Source organism: Peromyscus eremicus, chromosome 8a (assembly GCF_949786415.1).
Source record: "Peromyscus eremicus chromosome 8a, PerEre_H2_v1, whole genome shotgun sequence".
NCBI lineage: Eukaryota > Metazoa > Chordata > Mammalia > Rodentia > Cricetidae > Peromyscus > Peromyscus eremicus.
In genome coordinates, this window is record NC_081423.1 from 7,835,449 (window position 1) to 7,857,970 (window position 22,522).

At 40.8% G+C, this 22,522-nt stretch overlaps 1 protein-coding gene across 17 annotated transcripts in view; it reads right to left on the reverse strand.

Moving 5' to 3' along the window:
• Rbfox1 (RNA binding fox-1 homolog 1) overlaps positions 1-22,522 on the reverse strand; it is a 369,263-nt gene that overhangs the window by 90,667 nt on the left and 256,074 nt on the right. For 13 of the 17 annotated variants that reach the window (XM_059269136.1, XM_059269131.1, XM_059269140.1 and 10 more), the window contains exons 5-7: positions 19,396-19,488; positions 17,573-17,633; positions 8,177-8,230 (exon numbers count right to left, since the gene is read on the reverse strand). In XM_059269136.1, coding sequence (XP_059125119.1) covers positions 8,177-8,230; positions 17,573-17,633; positions 19,396-19,488 — 208 coding nt within the window. The remainder of the gene's footprint in view (positions 1-8,176; positions 8,231-17,572; positions 17,634-19,395; positions 19,489-22,522) is intronic. The other 4 variants (XM_059269141.1, XM_059269147.1, XM_059269148.1 and 1 more) reach the window with 2 other exon arrangements.

Here is a 22,522-nt window from a genome sequence, read left to right on the forward strand (position 1 = left end):
AGTTTGACTCCCCATGTTTTCTTTATTCCTTTAGAATTTCTTAATGGAGTCTAAAGTTAAAGGTTGAGGGATGCCCTGGGACTCTACCAACCTTCCTACTGCTGCAATAAACTTTTTCTACTTTTTTTTTGTGTATGTGAGATGAACTCCTATTTATCCTTAAAGACCCAATTTATATTACCTTTTGGTTCTTAATGCAGGTACAATGATTGTTGTTAGCAACGGTATGTATGTGTGTGCATATGCATGTGTGTGTAAGCTCTGTGTTGTTGGTGTCTATGTGCATATGTGCTGTGGGATGGTCTGAATGTCAAGTGTGTTGCTGATTAGTCAATAAATAAAACACTGATTGGCCATTGGCTAGGCAGGAAGTGTAGGACAAGGAAGAGAATAAAGCTGGGAAGTGGAAGGCTGGGTCAGAGAGACACTGCCAGCCGCCACGATGAGAAACAGCAGGTGAAGATGCCGGTAAGCCACAAGCCATGTGGCAAGGTATAGATTAATGGAAATGGATTAATTTAAGCTGTAAGAACAGTTAGCAAGAAGCCTGCCATGGCCATACAGTTTGTAACCAATATAAGTCTCTGTGTTTACTTGGTCGGGTCTGAGCGGCTGTGGGACTGGCAGGTGAGAGAGATTTGTCTTGACTGTGGGCCAGGCAGGAAAACTCTAGCTACACATATGCATGTATATGTATGTGCAAGCTCCGTAATATTGTTGTTGTTGTTGTGTTGGTGGTAGTGGTGGTGGTGGTGTGTGTGTGTCTGTGTGTGTGTGTGTATGTGTATGCATATGCACATGGGTACAAAGTCCTGCAGTAGCTTTTTGGACACTGAGTGTACAGTTTGACATCCTTCAAAACCTTTATGTATTTGAAGGAAGGTGTAGTTGGGCTCTGTTACCTTGGCTAAGTCTGGCCTTTGTTCTATAACTTCATACTAAAGACTGAGTTAGGACAGGGTCAAAGGGCAAGGCAGGAGCCTGAGGACCTGAATTCGAATTCCCAGAGGCCACATAAACCTGGACATGGTGGCTTGTGTGTGTAACACCAGTGTTCCAACTGAGAAAGGAGAGGTGGAGACAGAAACTCTGGAAGCCCCCAAATCAGCAAGCCTCACACAGACATCCATAAACAACCAAAGAGTGACCCTGATTTCAAATAAGGTAGGAGTGGCAATTACACACTCACACACATGAGCCCACATACAAATTATATTTTACATATACTATGCATGTGTGAGCAGGGTGAATGAGTTAAAGGAAGCAAACTGGTAGCATTTTTTTAAATTTGCAGTGATCTTCTTTGGTCATTCCATGATGAGTCTAGCACAGTTAAGGTGCATCAGTGGAGTTCTATGAGTTCATGCTAACCCTAACCACAACAGTGCAACCCTAACAAAACACTTGTAAGTCACCCTTTCTGTGTGGCCTACTTGCAGCTCTTCTTATACCAGAAAGGTCCTGCCTCCCTTTGCTTTTGGAGGAGCAAGCTTAGACAGACTTCCCATGCAACAGAAAAAAAAAAAAAAACAAAAAACAAAAAACAAAAAAAACCTAGCAAATTTATTTAAGAAATGCATTTATTTTAACCATCTCAGCAAGTCCTGATCCTATCTGAAGATCAAAACCCCCTACAGGCTCCATCAAAGATGAGCTGTGTTCCCTCTGTGGGCCAGGGAAGGACGCAGATAAAAAATTAAGGCCAAATGTGGGCCAGGATGGAGTGAAATCTGATAAGACAGATGGGGGGAGAAGAGGGCATGAAGCAAAGTGATTCTCATCCCAATGAGGAGGCAAAGGTAAACAGATGTACAAGATAAGGTCTCTGAAGTGGAACATTTTCAGGCTGCAAATCCTCTGCTTGGGGACTGAAATCTGGATGCCCCTGTTCCAGCTCACTGAAGTGCACTGCATTTGAATTTAGCAGATGTGTGAATTATACACAGCATCCCAGAGCCAAAGGTCACTGTTGGCGAGAACATTCTCTTTAAGGACAAAACTCAGCGTCTAAGTCCAGCCTGTTCCTCTGGGTGGGGATGTCAAGACATTCATGCCATGAGGGATGTTGGAATATTTATTGCTTGGAGGGCTTTGAGTGGCAGTGGGGACCTGCAAACATACATCACCATGTTCCAAGGTGCTAAGGTTGTATGCTAAATTGCATGGTTTATGTCACACACGTACCCTGAGCTCAATCTTCAAATACAATAAAATATATCCGAGATCAGAGCTCTTCTGTATCAGTTTCCCTTCCAGTTGCTATGATAAAATACCCTGAGAAAAGCAACTCGAGGGAAAAGTTTCTGTGGTTCACAGTTTAAGGGTAGAGTCCATCCAGGTGGGGAAGACGTGATGACAGGAGCTGGTCACATGTGTCCACAGTCGGCAAGCAAAGAGCAATGAGTACTCATGCTAAGTTTCACTCTCCCTTTTATCCAGTCCGGGACCTCAACCCCTGGAATGGTGCCACCGATATTCTTATCACCCCAATCACCCATATCTAGACACCCTCACAGGCATGCTCTGAGACTTGTCTTCTGGGTGATTCTCTTGTCAGGTAGACAATCAATATTAACCATCACACAATGGCTTTTGAACAAGCTTGCATTTTGGAGATGCTAACATGTTCAAAACACAGGAGAGAAGCTAGAAAGAGACTCATGCAAAAGTGTAAAAAGTCATCCTTTTCAAATGTACTGGACTCAATAAAGGGCAAGTGGGGAAGGGGTTCCATGCTATCTTCCTCTAACCCAGTTCTGAGATGAATCATAGTTTACAGTGGCCAAACACTCATAGAAAACCCACACATTTGTACAGATAATCCAAGGTCAAATGCACCTGCCCTTTGAGATAAGCAATCACAGAGTGCTGTATCCCAACTCTTTGTTTTTAAGCTTCACCTTGAGATCTCAATCCACTAGCCCATCACCTGTTCCATGGGATGCGGTCTAAGGCCAGGCTCCCTGATACGGACATAGCCAATGGAGGAGACTTCAGTGATCACACTAATCCCTTAAATTTATATCTTACTTTAGAGCCGGTGAGGTTCTCCTGCCCTCATTATTGGACCTGATCCTACCATGACCTTGGCATCAGCTTCCTTTAAGAACTGATCACCTTTCAAATGGGACTTTGCAGTCCAGCATGCCCTTTCTCTTAGTACCTTTTTATTGCTCCGTCTCAAAACAAACAGAAAAATATTTTTAGGTTTATCAACCAAGAGTCCTTCTTCTTCTCAAATATTGCTAATGAGAGTAGTTGGCAATAGGGCCACTTCTCCTCCCCCATCATCTTAGTTTTCCACTTGCCGTACTCTGCATATTCTTATTTTTTCCCCCTTTCTTTCTAATAGTAACCTTTCTCATCTTTGAGACATAACGCTATCTTTGATCTGCAATTCACTAGAAATTCCTTTCCTTTCTCTATCGATTGTGTCTCCTGGAGTAATGTAACTAAATTGCAATTTCCCTTTGCAGGCTGGGTGTTCCTGAACCATGGGAGTGAGTTATGTGCGTTCAAGTGCTACATCTTCTGAATCTTGTTAAGCTTTGCCACCTTCTAGCCCCACTGATGGAATATTTAATCACAGAAATGAGCTGGCTGATATGATATACAGTGTGAGGAAGCTCTGCCCTGTGGATCTTACTAGCAATTGAGGATCAGAACGGCGCCATTTGTCAGTACCACTATGACAACTTTGAATCACCTTCTGTTTCTTATTTATTTTGCTTCACTTATTATGAACATTAAAGGTATATTGAATCAACCATTTTACTGGATAGGTATCATCTCTAAAAAAAGAAAACATTATACTTCCAAGTGGTAAGGATTTTTTGCATATGTGTGCATGTGGGTGTACATGTGTGTACACATGAATGTGTGTTTTTTGTGTACATGTAGAGGTAATATAACAGGTGTTGTTCTTCAGGAACTATCTACCTTGTTTTTTGAGACTGGGGTAGGAGGCTTGAGAAGTAAGCTAGACTGACTGGCTGTAGGGTCCCAGAAACCCATTGTTTTCTCCCTCCTTAGGCTGAGATAATAGGAAAATGCCAGAATCCTTGATTTTTTACTTTAGTTCTGGAGATGGAACTCAGGTTCTCATATATGCAAGGCAAGCACTTTACCAGCTGAGGCATCTCCCCAGATCTCAACATGTTTTATTAGAAAAGGCAAATAGAATTCTCTATGGACAGGGGTGTGGTAAGAATCCCTTATGAGCCTTCTTTATTCTGATCCTTCGACATATTCTTTCTAATTACACCCAGTAACTTGAGGCATACTGATGGGAGTAGATACCCATAGATATTCCTTTTCTATTAGCGCCCCAAATTTTATTTAAACCCTAAGATGGTGTGGCCACACCAATACACATTGGTCAAAATCTTTAAGACCCATCTGTGTCTTAATTGACTTATCAATCATTTATCTTGAGAATAAACCTCACAGGGTCTGAAGATAATTAGACTGGGGGAAATAATCAATATGTTGCTTAGCTTTATATGAGAACATCCACCTGTCTTTGGAAAAGATTTATATCTGCTCCTAGAATATGCAGATTTATGTATATTTATTTCACCCCACTTGTAGTCAATAAGAAATTAAAAGAGTTCATAGTAAGCATGACTGGAAGTGAAACCAGAAAAAACAAACAAACAAACAAACAAAAAACCACAACCTTCCAAACGAAAAACCTTTTAAAATGGCTTTCTAAATGTTTCCCAGGATTGTGTGTGTGTGTGTGTGTGTGTGTGTGTGTGTGTGTACGTGCAAATGTCATAATCTATCAAAGCAAATTAATACTGTTCAGCTAGTAATTAAAGGTCTTCATTAAGAAGTGAGCCTTCCCTCCCCACCCCCATCCGACATCAGCAATAAAAATGCACTGGGGGGCACCAGAAGGTTCTATACAAAAATCAATAACTTGCCATTTTATAATTAAAAGAGAAAATAAATGTTAGGGGAAAGTCCACTAAATTAGGAAAATTACCTTTAGGAGAGATTGAAAATATTGATTTTAATTTACAAAATCTGTGAACTTTCCATGCCCCATTTTGAGAGACAATTGGAGGCTGGATAGTTCATTCTGCATAAGCTTGAGGAAAATCAATAATTATGCTATGGGAGTGTCATGAAATCTGTCATGAACACATCTTAGACTGAGAAATGACTAATGAGTCTGGCTTTCCATCTTGGTCATACACAGAGATGACCTATGAAATATCTAAAGAAAGCCATGGCCAAGGTTTTTATCTCTGGTATGAGGCACCTTCCAAACTGCAAGAGATATCTAGACTAGTTTTATAGTTAAGGAAGTTTAGATGCTTTGTAAATTCCTAGTCATTGGTGTGTAGCTGGAAGGCATGGGTCATCACACCCAGACTTCACACTTACATGGCCAGCGTTTAGCCAACTGAGCTAATGCCTCAGCTTCCTTTTTCTTTTTTTGTTGTGTTTTTTGTTTGTTTTTTTTTGTTTTTGGAAACAGGGTTTCAATTTGTAACCCATTCTGGCCTCAGCCTCCTAAGTGCTGAGACACATGCATGCACTTCTATGGCAGGTTCCTTGCTTAAAAAAACAAAACAAAACAAAACAAAAAACAAAAACTTTCACTTCTTGAGAAAGTCTCATAAGGCATCATCAGTTGTTCAGATCTCTTTGAGGCTGTTCTCACACAACCAATTCATATACCTACCATGGCGGTGGTGCTAGAGCAATGACCAGGGGGCTTGTCTCACTTTAGAAAGTGGTATGATCACAGGGCACAGTCACAGAAATGTAGACTTAATATTTATAAAATATAAAGAAGTCACGATATCCACTTACAAAGGACTCAGCCCCTAAGACTGATCAAAGCCCTACTTTATTTTTTTTGTGTGTGTGAAATCCTAAAGGAGATCTATACCCTTTGTATACTTTTGTGTTTTAACTTGCAAAACTGTCATAAGGATTGAATACAATCATATATGGAATGTGCATAGAATAGTGCCAGCCCACAGAAAATATGGAGTACACATTACCCCTCTGAACTTGCTCTCTTTCTGTACTTGGAGACCTCTCTGCCTCGGCTGGGCTTTGATCAAGTTTTAACTAATGTTCTGATGCTGTTTAAGGAATGCAGATTCCTTTATGTTTGCATATGTAAGTCAGTCTAACCCTGTATTCTTCAACCTTTGTATTCTTTGTAACCTTTGTATTCTTCAACACCAGCAGGTATTCACTGTGGGGCAGAATCCCAAATAAAGGAGATGGTTGACATTATCCTGGTCAGTAGAGGCAAGGGTGGCCATTAGGAAGGGAAAACTATACAATGCTTTCAGATCACACCCACATCTGTGACCAACTCCCCAAGGGAATACTTTCTGCTTCTTGCTCTTGACCCCATTTCTCTGGAGAGAAAAACCTGAACACAGGCACATAGCACAAACCTTCACAGGTCTACAGAACCTGCCACTGCCTTGGATCAGCTGCTGCAGATTTGTGGCTGTCCCTTCAGGTATGTGAAAGCCAGATCTTCTCTGATCTTTGGGGAGATTTTGCATATTTTTAGCTTTGAAAAAGTTTTACCCCAGAATACTAATACCATCCAAGGTGCATCTTGCTCCTGAACATATAGCCATGCCCCTAAGCCCAGAAGTTAACACTTAAGTAGATATGCTGAGAATTCAGAGGCCAGTCTTACAAGTAATGAAAACAACTGGAGTGCAATAGTGTGTTCAGGGCTCAGCTCTATCAGCCGTTAACATGTCCTCTCCCACCATGACACAAAGGTTGAATATTAACTTGCTTATTCAACAAACATTCATGTGATGCTGAATATGTAGCCAGGGCTTCATATAGCTCTTCCTTATATTCTAATAAACACCTATGTACTTCTGCTATCATAATCCCCATTTGAGAGATGAAGAAACTAAAGCACAGGGAGGCTTAATAACTTGTCCAGAGTCACACATCTGGCAAATAGGGGAAGAAGTGTCTGAATTTGGGCTGCCTGGTTCATCTTCCATGTTCTTTACTCTCCTGTGATCATCTCAGGAGGTAGGGTACACAGAATTGAGAAGCCTTACAGCCAAGTGTACCCTCCCCTATAAGAGTGAACACAGCTCCTGCATGGTGGTGCAATCCCTAGATTTAATCAAAGCTCACACAGGAAGAGGCTCACAAACATAGCTGAAATACAAATCTCAGCTCTTGTATGCCCCTTCCTCAGGTCCTCAAGGTTTCATAATTTGGTTTGTGCATAAGAGTAGTTAGGTTCTGCTCCTTTCACATCTTCTAGGAGTGATGTTTAGTCTCAGAAAAATGGCAGGAGTTGGGCAACAGGAAAAAATAAACCAAAATTTACTCCTACCACTAAGTGAGTGGCTCAGATCAACTATTTACCACTTGTACAATGTTTAGGAGGCATGCCATCAGAAGGCTCCTTCCCCATACCCATAAGAAAAGCCTGCTACTAGAGTACCAGGCTTTCAAGGTAGCCTTGGTGACAACACCTCAGGATCAGTGACAGGCTAACCTGCCATATTAAAGTAAGAAATCTTAGCTGTGGAGGCTTCTGGCTCTTCCCCTGATTTGTTCACTGAGTTGTCTGAGTGGGTAGATTTCCCTACTAAGGGCACTTGGGAAGGGAAGAGGGGAAAGAGAGAGACGTATGCATGGAGCAAAGTAGACAGAACTGAACTTGCTAAGACAAATTTATCCATGGAGAAAGAAAGACCTAAGTTCTTTTTATCCTCCTAACTTTCACCTAAACTCTATCTTGGAAACTCCCAGTTTGCACTTTGCTGAAATGATTGACTCAACCCTCTGCTTTATCAGGAAAGAGGAAAGCACCTCTGATGGAAATGCACAGCTAACAGGTGCATGGCAAGGGCATTGCATTACGATGGGACTGAGCCTCCACCCCTCTGTCCAGTGTCCTGTTGAGCAAAGCCCCAATGCTTTCCTAGGGCAAAGACAGAGTGGCAGAGCCTCATGCTTATCTCACAAGTGTGAGCCCCCCTCCATCACTGGAGATTGTAAACACTCTTGGTTTTGCCCCAAGAAATCCTTGAGAAGTTGTTAGGACAGGATTCCTCGTTTAGATTGAGCCACAAAACCCATGATATAGGGGGCAGGCAAAGCACATTTAGAAATGACCAAGCAAGACTTTGGCGTGCAAAGCAAAGTTCCTTACCTGCATAGAAGTCGGGGCTGTAGACGGCGCCCACAACTGGATTTAATTTCCAGCCTTAAAATAAGCACAGAAGGATTACATCACATTTGCGTCAGGAACTTCTATCCCTTCAAGGTAACCACAGTGAACACAGACTGAGATAGGGTACTTGTTTGCGTTGGAAAGTATCAAGGCTTTGTAAGGTGAACATGCACAAAGTTGCTTACAAAATCTGGAGTCTACATTTTTTGGTTTTCTGGTATCACAAGTGAAAGGAATGAAAACCACTGACCGGCTACAGGTGAACCTTGTGGAAAAAAAAAAAAACAAAAAACAGAATTCATGCTCAACCATATCAGTAAATCCACTACGATAATCTCAGTTTTTGCTTTATTCCATATCACATTGCTAGATAATCCATCACATGTTGCCTTGCATCAAAGTCACAGATATTTAAAAGCTTGTATAAACAGAACTCTTTGAGGTAACACACTCTGACCATCAGCCTTCCTGATTATGACCTCTAGCTAGTAGAGACTTCCAATTCTCTGCTGTGCGCTTTGTGAATAACAGAGACAACAGTTTATCCCCCAGAGATCTGGTATGGAATACATTTCAATGCATTCAGGAACAGGAAAATCCTTAGTGAGTGCTAAATAGTGAAGGTCACTTTCAAGTCACCTGTCTATGACATTAACAGCAGTCTCTGGTTTGCTTACTGTTACTGATGGAAATATGTCTTAACTGTGAACTCTGGCTCCTTAGAAATTGTCACTCAAGAAGACAGCACACAAGAACAACCATAAACTGGAAAGCATATCACTGATCTGTTCGTTTGTTGGTTGATTGGTTTTTGCAACAACAGGGAAGAATGCTTAGGCCTCAGAGCTTATGATTGGTTCTGTCTTTCCTAGGAAATTTCTAAGGAAATTATAGTGGTAGAATTGTTTTTGAGACAGGGTCTTATGTAGCCTAGGAATCTGATGTAGCCTGGGCTGGACTTGAACTCATTATGTAACTTAGGATGGCTTTGAACTTCTGATCTTCCTGCCTCCTTCTCTTGAATACTGGTATTATTGGTTTGGCATACCATACCCACTTAATGAAGTGCTGGGGATTGAACTCAGTACTCCATGTAAACCCAGAAAGCATTTTTCTAAATGAGTTCCACCTTGCATGCCCCGATGTGCCCTTGTGTCTTGGATCAGGGGTCAAATACCCAATATCTTTCAGTAAATGGACCCGAGAAATAGAAATGGCTTATTTTAAAATGCTGTTACGGTTTGGAAGATACATATCCTGGTGTTTGAATACCTGGTCCCTAGTAGGTGGTGCTGTTTTGAGAGGTTGAATAGCCTTTGGGAAGTTGGACCTAGCTGGAGGCAGGGGAATACTTGGTCTTGGACCTTGAGGTATATGAGGACCTGACTGCAACATGAGAGCCTGCTTAAGTCAACTTTGGGTCTTAGTGACTGTGCCATGCCCCTTCTTACCTCGGACCTTTCTTCTAAACAAGGCTTCCCACTCCCAGACAGGGTGCTTGAATATCTTTGTGAATCTTGGGCTTGCACTGGATGCCACTGTCAACTCTCCCTTCTCCCATGAAACTTGATTCTCATTCAGTTTTCCCCTTCAGCCAGTGGCACTTCCAGCCATCTGGTCACTCAAAATTCTGCTCAATAGTTGCTACCTTACCTTCATATCTCATATACAATCCACTTAAAAAAGTATTCCATTAAACTAGGGACAGTGCCTTTCTTCTCTACAATATGTTTTTTTGCCAGACAAAAGTCATACCAAAGCAAAACAAAACAATAACAATAATTAAAAGCCACCCTTGGGGCTGGAGGGATAACCCAGTGTACTGCTCTTGCAAAGGAATGATGCTCAGTTCCCACCACCTGTGTTTGGCATCTTAAAATCACCTATAACTCCAGCTCTGGGGGCTTGAGAACCCTCTTCTGACTTCTTCAAGCATCTGTATTCACATGCACTTACCTCCACACTCATAGACATACACAGGCACACAATTAAAAATCCATATATTCAAACAATTTAAAATAAATAAAACCCAGTCATTCACCTTTTCTCTTCATCCATTCTATTTGCAGTGGCCAAAGAGTCATGGAAGAAACCAATCACTTGCTCTGTTCCTCTATCGGAACTCCATCTTCCTTCTAGACTCAGGATAAGCACAAACTCCCTGTGTTGGACTAGAAAATGATAATTTATCCAAGGTCCATTCACTTTGCACCACTGTCTCTATTTCTCTAAGATATAGACTGTTGATCTTTAATCTGAATAAAACCACCCAGACTAACTGAACTTCTAGAGATTTCCTGACCTTTCTTGGAGAACACTCCCCAAATCTTTCCCAAGTGTCCAGGTATTGTCCTGGTCTCCAATTCCTTTCCAGAATATGATACTCAATATCACTCTCCTGCCTTCTCTTAGGGGTACTCACTGATTGATCACTCAGTTAAATTTTCTACATAGGTGTTAACTGTATCTTCTCTCTCTCCTCTCTCTCTCCCCTTTCCCTTCATTGCTTTCGTTCTCTTCTTATTTGTTTTCTCTATCATTCTCCCTCATTAGAATTGAGAGCAAAGCTGGGCAAGACTGTCAAGTATGAGTTCTAGACACTTAAAAGCATTTGACAAATACTAAATATTCCATAAACATGGACTTGGGATTACTATGAGGAATCAGAAGGCACAAAGTGCTTTTCTGAGTGGTCTTATTTCCTCTGGCTAGGATTTGGTTTCCGTGTGCCCTGCAGATGCTCAATGTTCTACAAGCAGTGAAGGACCTCTTAGGGACTGCCATCTTCCAGTGAAGGCAATGAGGATTGCCCTTGAAAGTCACCTCTGCACAGACTTGCTCAGACTAACAGACCTCAAGTAGACTTATGTAAATATATGCAAATCACACGCAAATGGACTTATCCTTTCTGTGGCTCCTTCTAGTACCTGAAAGAGACCCTTGGGATAACCTTGCTGGAAATACAAGCCTGCACTGTCAGGAAGATGGACAAAATGATCCCAATTTTAATTTCTGAGACAGTTTATGTATGTCCCCAGGCTTCACAAACTGAGATTTTCATCAGGGACATTAAACCGAACAATGAGGCTTACAAAAGGAAGAGAATAGCCGATAAAGCCTACCACTCCTAACCTCCCAGGGTCCCATCTGACAAGGCAATGGAGCAAAGCCCAGGCAGGCACATGGAGCTTCACCCCTCTGAGATGGGTCTTTGGGGAGCTGCATCAAATCAGACTCCCCGCCTCCCTGAAATGTAGCTTGTCCTGGGTTATGTGCGAGCCTGCTTTAGAAAAATGCTGGACAAGATCCCTGGTGTACAAGCCTTGCTATAGTGAGTGTAATAAAACTTTAGAAAATAACCTGCATGCATTTTAAACAGAGACCTCATAGATGAAATAGAGCAGGAGACAACATCCAAAGGACAAACGAAGCAGTTATTCATACACTGAACACGTGCGCTGTGTGGTCCTTTATTTTGAGTAACAGCTTTGTTTTCCTGTTTTTAGTAACAGGTATCCATAGCCAACATATAGATTTCACCTAAAGTGTAGAATTTCTGGTTCTCTTGAAACATTGGAAGAAATGGCAACTTTATGTTAGGAATCCCCTCAGATAGCTTTATTAGAGGTGACCAGAAGCTATGATGTGTGACTGCCCAGACAGCAACAGTCAGCCAACAATAAAGCTCCCAGCTGTGAGTGTCTGTTGTTAAACTGGACTGTTTTGCCTGCTCAGAGAGAAATCTCTTGCTTTACCCAGTAAACAAACAGAAGATAAATATTTCAGACTGACTTTCGGTCAGGCCCATCATCCTAGATGTTTGGGAGCCTGAAGCAAGAAGATCTCAAGTTCAAAACCTATGATGGTTACAGAGTGAGTTTAAGGTCAGGCTGGGCAACTCAGTAAGGCCCTGTTTCAAAATGAAGAGTAATAATCAAGCGTGGATAGAGTTCAGTAGATTATAAACAAAACTAGGCGAGAAGATAGGGGCTATGAAATGCTATTCTGTGGGCACGACATGGCTGTAGCCCTCAGAAACTTGCAATAGCATAGGATCTGCACAAGAGTAAGCCAACCATACATGGGAAGGGACTCACCTGGGGCCCACCTACCCAGGGGAGCTTTTGGCAGCCTGGCAAAATCATTATTTTCATCAAGAAAGCCACTGTTGAGTTACTCTGTTCCGGTGGGCAGCTCCACACTCGTACCCAGACATGCCTTGCTAAAGCACAGTGTGGCCCAAAGCAAAACCAAACTGAAAACAAAAAGGCAGGGAAGTGGGAAAGATGGAGCTTTGGTAGGAGGGCTGGGTGGGGCAAGGCTAAGAGAGGCAATGGGGATGACTGTGAGCAGAAGGTATCAAATACATGGTAATGAGACTGTTGAATGATCAACAACAACAACAAAAAACCCTACAATCAGCTATCCCAAACAATGAAAACCAAGACTGAGCTTCTCAGAATCTGTTTTTTCTTTTGTTTCCCTTAGCTAGCTCCATTTTGCGTCTGAATCTTCGCTCCTACAACTTGGCACAGAAAGAAGGAATGAGATGGCCAATTAAAACTGAGGCCTCTCCGTAATCAAATCCCATTGATCCACAAGCAGCAGTCAAGCACAGAGCACCGTCTTTATCTCCCACCTTGGTGGTACTTTACTTCCTCTGAAGATCCCAGACACCTGGAATGTTGGTGCCTTTGTATGTCCAGCTCCTGATGTACAGAACGATGTTGGAAGATCTTTGAGTAGCTGTGATGCACGTCAGTAGTCACTAACAGAGCCCACACTGGAAGCTAAGGCTGCTGGTCTCCATTCCGGCCTTTTGAAAATGTCCAAGGCAACAGACTCCTATGTAACAGCCATGCTTTGCCAACTTTCAGGAAATCCCTCTAAAGCCAGCTCTCCATTTGTAACATAGATCCAGTTTTTGCTATCCAGTGAGTACTGTACACCCTCTACCATGCTCCCCCTCTCTAGCCACAGACATGCTTTTGGGAGAAACAGAGAGGGTCTAATTAGGTCTTTATAGAGCTCTCTCACAGGTGAAATTTGCAAAACTTCCATATTTCCTTCTATTGTTTATCATATCTACATTAGAAAGACATGGGATGCCTCTTCTATCCTCCACACTGATATTACCACAATCTTCTGCATCAGATCCTCCTTCACACCCTCCCATACATGTTTCTCATTGCATTAGGACCAGTCTTAGGCATCACTGGAGACCCCGAAGTTGCTGAAATCTCAGCAGGATGTACGACTGAAGGAACTCAGGAACATGGCATTTGGCAACTAAATTTTTATTACAATACTTGGGCTTCAAAGTTGGATAACTTATAATTTTGGGAAAAAAGCATTATTTCTATGGTTTATAAGTCATGCAATTAAGGAGTAAACCTCAAAAACAATTATTTTCTTACTCCAACATGGCTTCATGGATATTGACATATTCTCTGTGATGGTTTGAATGCGAAATGCCCCTCAGAGGCTTATGTACAACAGGCCTGGTTATCAGCTGACAATGCTTGTGAAGTGATTGGATTAGACAGTCAGCGTGTTAACCTCCTGATGGACCCATTGCATGACGGCCTTTGAGGGAGGGGTAAAGGTGGAAGATGCAGGCTCTTTTAGAAGTTGGCCTCAGAGAGCATGCCTGGGAAAGTTATTCACAGTCCTTGGGTCCAATCTACTTCTTAGCTTTGCCATAAGGTAAGTGGTCTCTGACCCTTGTGATGCTCGGTCTCACAGGTCACATGTCCATGGGATATGACAGGGACCCTTTGAAATTATGAGCTAAAGTGAACCTTCCTCCTCTATGCCAGATAATATGCCCCAGTGATGCAGAACTTTCCTAATACAATCTCTTACAAAACCACACCCTCTTCCAGTTTTTAAGGATATTTTCTCAATTGATTCCATTACAATTTATAGGAAATTCTAGTTACAGTGGTGATATTCATACAAAGGAAAAGGCTCCATTCACTATTTCTGTGCCCTCCATTTCTGCCTCTTCAAAATACGATGATTATGTTCTCTTTCCAGGTGCACTGCCTTTGAAATGTCTCATATAACACATAAACACATAGTGTTACAGAAATACCAGCTATTTTGAATGGGCTTTGAATTATGCTTCAAATTCCCATAGGAGTTGGTTCTTAGTCCTTTGATATGGAATTGATCAATAATTCTTCCTTTAAAATAAGTATGTATATACATTACATAGCTTATGGAATTACATTTGAGCTTTTTTGTTTTGCATGTATATACAGTGTGCATGTGAATATGTACGTGTATTTGCATTTGCATGTATGTGGACACAGGTGTGTACAGGTTCATCTGGAGGCTAGAGGGTGATGTCACTGTGTTTGTGTTTTCCTCCATCCTTCTCCATTTTATAAGAAAGGTCTCTCACCAAATCCAGAGCTCCATGACTCCCCTAGTCTAGTGCTGTAGCTTGCTCTAAGAATCTCCCATCTTCCTGTCTCTCAAATGTGGACGTTGCAATCAATCAGTCATTATCACTTGACATTTCTGGGGGTGCTGGGAATTTGCATCCCAGTGCTCATTCATAATCACTTTGCCAACCGAGTCACCCTCCCAATCTCCTTTTTGATTCCTTTGTTTTTCTTGCAGTCCTTCATGGGGTATGCAGGCACACCTACAACTGTGCAGCACACACACACACACACACACACACACACACACACACACACACACATGCAATGGCTATGCCATGGATTTCTGAATGTACAGCACTTGGGTGGACGTCGCTGTGAACAGTTACAGAGCTATGACTTTCACCCAAATAGAAAGTCCTCATAAACATGTAATTCAGAACTGTTGGGCACTCAGAGAAAATGCTTATCCAGTTCAAAGGTGTGTCCTCAGTTGGTGAGGCTGGGAAAACTGGACAGCAGAATAAATTCTTCTGTCCTTTTCATGTTACATTGAGGGAATATATCTGTTTAATAGCATTACTCTTCAAGGGAAGAACACACTGATATACTTAAATTGGCTGCCACTAGCAGAAAAAAAAAGAAAAACTATAAACTGCTAATGTAAAATAGAAACAAAAATAATGAAATGTCAGTGAACACTGAAGATCTGAATCAACCTGTGGAATGCTATATAGCCATGAGAAAGAATTAGTTCCACCTATATGGATCAGCATCTAAAGAGTCCAAATTGATTCATAAGAACCGATTGAAAGCTATACACGTCATGATACTATTTGTGTCAGGAATATGTAGATCACACTGTGAATACTACATACACAGATCTTCTGTATGTCTATGCCTGAAAGTGCAAAATGAACTATAGACAACAGTCTGTAGGAGTGGCTTCTCCTGAGGAGAGGGAGAAGCCAGGCTAGCAAGAGTGCTAGCCAAAACATTTCTCACTTTGTTTCCTCTTTGGTTGTCTTCTGTTTTAAAATATGTCAATGTATCACATATAATTAAAACTTTAAAAATAGAAATCCTATACATTTTCCTGTTGTGTAGAATAAAATTACATTATTTTTAAAAACTTATAAATCAAATAAAAATATCTTTTGGTCTTGATATCCAGCATAACATTACCATTTTGGCAGAATTACTGCCATCATTTGAAATCAGAGTGTGGACATGGACTTCATTATCCACATTTATTTTTCTCATTATAATACCATGATTACCTTTACACAACTCATTTTAATGGGTGTAATACTCTATCAAGCTCTTATACTTTAACTTACTAATTTGTTATTTATTTAGTATGTGTGCATATATATGAATGTTATGTGTGTATACATATGTACATGTTAGGAGGCCAGCGGTAGACTCTGAGTGTCCTGGTCAATTGCTCTGTGGCTTTTTCCTTTCCGAGACAGGGTCTCTCATTGAATCTACAATTAAACTTATAGTCAGCCAGCTGCATGATCCTTCTTTCTCCACTCCCCACAGAGATGCCCTTACAGGCAAGTGTGTAGCCATACCTGGCTTTTATGTGGGTGCTGAGACCTGAACTCAGAGTTATTACCTGCTGAATCGCCTTTCCGATTAAAATAAAAATAGAATTCTCCTTTCCTATATCTTAATAGATGTTTATTTTTGAGATGGAATAATGAATTAAACTATGGGAACATATTTAACAACTCTTCATATAAACAGGAAGCCTCCTTTTCTGGTGATAGTAGGGATTGAACCCAGAGACTCACGCATGCTAGGCAAGTACCTTACAACTGAGCTACATCCACAGCTATATGTCGGTCATTCTTAATGAGAAGTCTTGGGAAATATTTCTGGTAAATACAGAAATTCTTGTCTTAAAGGAATCTGAAGTATACATCCATAGACCCACCTGGCCCCATGGTACTCAGGGATACATGCATGGGAAAGAATGAGGCACTCATACAGCTACTTTCCCACGGAGCTCAGTCATCACAACACTTCAACAACCAAGAAGCCTGGAAGCTAGAACCAAACACCGTAACTACACTTCCAGGAATGACAAATTATTAAGGATATATGGCTTTAAAAATTAATAAACAAAATTTTTATGCTTTCCTTAATTTTCTAGAATTATAGGAAAATAAGTGATGCAAATCATGACTAATGTCAGTCCTGGGGGTAGTGGTTCTCAACCTTCCTAATGCTGTGACCTTTTAATACAGTTCCTCATGTTGTAGTGACCCCCAACCATAAGATGATTTTGTTGCTACTCCATAACTCTAATTTCACTACTGTTATCAACTGTAATGTAAACATTTGATATGCAAGATATCTGATATGTGACCTCAGTGAGGGTCATCACCCACAGGTTGGGAACCACTGCTCTAGAGAGATGGGATGGCTAAATTTGGAAACTACATCTGCTTTGCTGTGAAACATCATCTCTGAGATTGTTCACTGTAGCCGGTCAGCAATGAAACAGTGGCCAGGTAGGGCCAGCAGGGCATATGGCACACATGGACTCATATCAGCTGTGGTTACCAGCCCAAGGCCTGCACAGTTAAAGAAATATCCAGCATGGATTGGAGGGAGGTTCCGCAGGCCCTGCCCTAGCTCGGGAGCTATTGGCAGTCTGTGGCTCCTGGGCCTGGGAGGGTTACTTTCCCTTAGGAATGTAAGCCCAGTGGATCACTCCATGCAACACTAATTGAAATCAGTAGGTTAACATAGGTAAGTAAATAAGACATGAAGTTGGGTGGGAGATATATGATGGAGATTCCTTGGAAGGATTGGAGGGGGAGTTAGTAATGCATGTGATAAAGATATAATGTATACATGTATAAAACTTTCAAAGAGTAAAAGAAAAAAGCAAAAGATTCCCTGGTTCAGGAATGCTGTGGAGTGGTAGACAGAGAAGACATCTTGCAGTAGGCAGGTATCTACTTACCATTGGTGTAAGGGTTGACAGTCTTTTTATTAGTCATTACACGTGCTGTTGCGTTATTAACCTACACACATAGAAAACTCAAGTGAGTTTGGATGCCAAGGCCAGCCCATGATCCAATTAGTTGCATGCATTATGACTGTGATTACTTATCGAAATCAAAACCAAGAAACAAAAACTTAAACAAAAACTAAAATGCATTTTAATTTACAAATGGCAATAGGTGCATAACCCAAAAATCATACATTTTTATAATTACATTTACTTCATAACCAATTTAACTTACGAATCATTTCAATAAAGCAATGTCATCTCATTTGAAAGTTTAATAAAGAGACAGTAAAAGCAAATTAAAAGCTACTGCATAATTGAAGGTTTAAAAGCATGCGTGTGCTCCATGGTAACACAGAAACAGGAGATAGGTTTTGAAACAGAAAATAAAGTTAATATGAAAGGGGCATGCAGTGGAGAAGAGGGAGGAGACAAAGTACAGGGGACATAATGTCAAAGAAAGGGACAGACAAGTTTAAGCCATGTGCAACACTTCGGGAGGGGAAACCATGGGAAGCAACATCTAGCATTCAACACTTGGAACAAGAGCCTTTTACATTGCAAGAATTAACGAATCATTCAAGCTTTAAGATCACAGCTAACAAAAGGATAAGAGAGGGTGCATTGTGTAACACAATATGGAGTTAACAATCTGAGTAAGATGTGCACTGGTCATAACTCAGTCCAGTCAGAGCCTCCCAGGCTAGCTTAGAACGTACACTCAATTACAGGCGTACCAAAGACCCAAAAAAATAGAGCATCAAGAAAACTTAATACAACAAGTCAAAAAAATCCACGTGGTAGAGAGATATGTATAGAGATATATCAGCACTAAATACGTGAAGCGGCAGATGGACTTCGTCACTTACCATTCACCACCATCGCCAGCATGGGTTTGTATACAGTTACCATGGTTACTGAGGGTTTGGTGAGGGGCCTAAGCGTTACCGTCGAGGGGGGAAAATAAAAAGGCAAAATATGCGACATCTTACTCCAAAGACTAAAGCATTTTTAACTGGTAATTTTTTTCTTTTTAAGTTTTAACAAATATGACCCTTTGATTGTGTTGAAGAGGAACCCAGTGGTACAAAGGGTGGGTGCCAAATGTCAGAATGCAGGGTTTACATTTCCAATCAACAGGGAGGGGCCATGACTGAAACAGGAAATCCTGATTGCTTATCCAGTGTCAAATTAGAGAACACAGAAATTCAAGCTGCTTTTTGTTTTTAACTGCAAGTTTAAAGACAAGTGCCTCTTACTTTTTCAGTTTTAATGTTTTGAATGTCATTGTCTTTGAAATTTGGTCTAATTTGCAAACCACTGTGGATCCCTCTTCAACCCTAAAGTGGACTAAAAAAGAAACCAAACAAAACCAACAAAACTTGATATATACTTGGTTTGGTTTGAATACTGTGTCCTCTTTGGAACCTATTGCACCCAGTCTTCATAAAACATGGAAAATAAACTAACAAACCAACAGAACCTTTCAGAGTAACCTCCCTTTCTGCTCAGTTTTCGCGATCTACTCTCCAGCAGTAATATAAAGAATAATGTAAAGTAAAATTTAACGAAAAAGTAAGGCCAGTTTTCCTTTTTATATATAAGTATATATATATATATATATATAAATATATATAAACAATGAGAGGGGGTAGGGTCACACACGAGACACCAATGATGCACCTGGAAGGACAAATGAGCGTGAAGCAGACATTTATAAAAAAAAATAAAAATAAAATAAAAAAGAGGAAAAGGAAAATATTGTGGACATGCACCTCGATTTTACGGCCCTCTACCACGGTACCGTGCAATTTCTCCCTCGCCCTGTCCGCATCCGCACTATTTTCGAAAGTTACGAAACCAAATCCCTGCATGCAGGAGGGAGAAGGAGAACAACATGCAGATTATTATTTCAGTCAACGACCACTTGGTAAAGTTCTCTTGCTTTCATTGCTATTTCTTGTCCTGGCTTCAGTTCTGTAACATGCAAATTAGAGAAATTATAAGAACACTACGATGTGCAGTCATTAAGCAACAAATGTGAACGAGATTTTTTTTCCTGTCACCCGTTAGCTGGAACCCCTAAAGAATTCAAAGATGGATATGAAAACGAAAACCAAACCAACAAACAAAAAATACCTTTCTAAACATCACTACTACAGAAGAAAAGAAATCAAACAAAAAGAAAATGAGATCAAAATAAATGTACAGTGTCTTCACAGAGAATTAAATGAAATAACGAGGAAAAAGAAAGGGAACCAGTTTCTTGACATGCAAATTAAAAAATCAAACAAAATAAAACGTGTGCACGGGAATTCAACAGTGAATGCTCAAGTCCTGTCACATTGCCTACGAAGTCATGCTGAGTGGATTTAAGAACGGTTCTTCTTCATGCAATTTTAAGGTTATTCGATTCTGTCAACTGTACAGCCTTTGCTTCTCAAAAAATAAAAGTAACAAGCCTAAAAAAAGGAAAGACCTTTTTTTATAATAAATCTTGAACTTGTGGTTCTAATAAAGAAAAAGAAAAATCACATGAAATGAATAGAAATAAACTTTTGTTGGTTAACAATGTGGATAAGCAAGTACCGATCTACATTTGCACTTTGCCCTCCCCCTCCCCCAAATTAGAAAAGAGCTTGGAATTTGACCTTTTACACTATGTTATTAATCAGAAAATAATGTGCTAGGGCACTGGGCTGGCATTCATTTGCTGTATCAACAGGTACCAAAGTAGAGACATTTCCTGGACTAGGGAGATCTATGCAGCAGACTGAACCCTTCCTCTTGGCTGATAAACAACAAATACATCCTTTGCTTCATCACAAGCACAGTTTTTGTTTTTAATATTTCAGCCTCTAACACCAACCCCACTAACCCATATTTTTAAACTTTGCCTTTATTCTTCACTGACCCTGTTTCTATGATGAGTATAGAAAATCCTTAAACTTATCTGTACATTTTGTTTAGAAATATATACACCAACCTTTGGAATAATATGGGTCCACTGGGTCCACATAAGTTGGAAGAAATTTTGCACTATGTAGGAACTATCAATTTGCACAGAATAAACCTCACACACAGTAAAGACAGTTGCTTAACCCTCATGCATGACATTTAGCTTTACAAATAAAATGTGCAATAATCACACATTTAGAATGGGAATAGACATCTGATATTAGCCCACAATCCTATGCTGGCATGTATGATGACCTCATAATTGAGGGATATTTGGAGAAGAGTTGCTGGGTGCACTAGCTAGGAGACGTTATAAAACCAGGCTTGTTTGTGGAGGGTATGAACTGTGAATGTGTTCAGGTGCTGGGAGATGGATATTTGTCAATGTCACAGACAGAAAAAGATCAGAGGTATTTACTTTGACTGAATACTTTGCCTTGCTTTCCCCAGAGTGAGGATTTGTAAGGAGGGTATGCCTGAGTGAGCCAATAAATATACAGTGACATATTCCTAAGAAGCATTGTACATGTTGCCTACCTAACCTGGGTGCTCAAAAATACTTGCTAATAGTATTCTAGTTTTGGTGAGAAAGGAACAAAAATGCTCTCTGATGGCAAAGGACAGAATATGAGGGAATGGGTTGCTTCATTTGACAACTCTATCTCCTGGCTAGTGGTTCCCAAATTCAGTTGTGCATCAGGAGGGAACAGAAGCATGTTACATATTTTGATTCCTGGGCCTCATTTTGTATTTACCACATCAGAAACTCTGAATGGAGACTAGACACCATTTTGCCTCATGACAAACTGCCTACATGACTTCATGGCTGCATTTTACTCTTTATTACACACCCATAGAAAGGAGGTTTCATGTGTTAGACTAAGTAGCACTTTATACCACTGCTTTGAAAAATGTCATCAGTTGGGCAGCGCGAGTTTATCACTCTCTTATTTTGTGCATAAATGTAGGAAGCACAGAAAAGATCATGTGCCCAAGATGTCTCATCATGTTTTGCCTCTCCTGTAAGCCTAAGTCTATAAGCATCTAAGTCAGACACTTAGGATTCATTAAGAGGAATAAGGGATTTATAGTCTCTCATTGGGTAAGAAAAGATAAACTAGTTTCTGCCTTGCGGATGGAAGGAAGGGTGGTGTCATTTTTTATTGGCACCAGATGTCTCTATTACCATAGCACTGCAAGAACATAGCTGTAAACATTGTCCCAAGGAAACCTGTTATATACTTCCCATCTGAACCCAAGGTAAACCCACTGGCTTCAATGCATACTATGCACATGAAGAAGAGCTGGAGATGGAGGTAGAAGTACCCTTGCCATTCTAGAAAATATGCACAGACTGAGAAAGGAAAGACCCTTGGATAATTCTTATTCCAGGTATTGAATGACTTGCTGAGACTTGTGAGGGTTAGGTTCAAAGCTGAGCTTGTCTTAGAAATGACCCCCCCTAAACATCCAGCAGGCTTGGATAATTCTACTTCCCATCCAGTCCAAAAACAATACATCTTCCTTGGGTCAGAAAATGATCAGAAGTCCCATGTGGAAACTGCCACCAGGACTGGAGCTGTGGTCCCCTGGGCCTCTCGGTTGTCAGGTGTTCTGTCTCTAAAGCCCTGGATCCTGGTGTCTCTGAAAGTAGGAGCGAAGATATTGGCCTGTCCCATGTCAAGATTATATACCAAGGAAACAGTACCACAGCATCCTTAAAAAGATGAAATTTTTTCATCATTGTCTTGGAATGAATAAACATCTTTGGTTTGAAGAGTTAGGGGTGAAATGAAATGATGATGGGGAATAATGAAGACTATAAGAAAACAGGCCATTCAGAGCCAGGCAGTGCAGTGTAGACCTTTCATTCCAGATAGGTGTGAGACTGGGACAGGAGAGTCACAAGTTCAAGGTCTGCCTAAGTGACTCAGTGAGATCCCG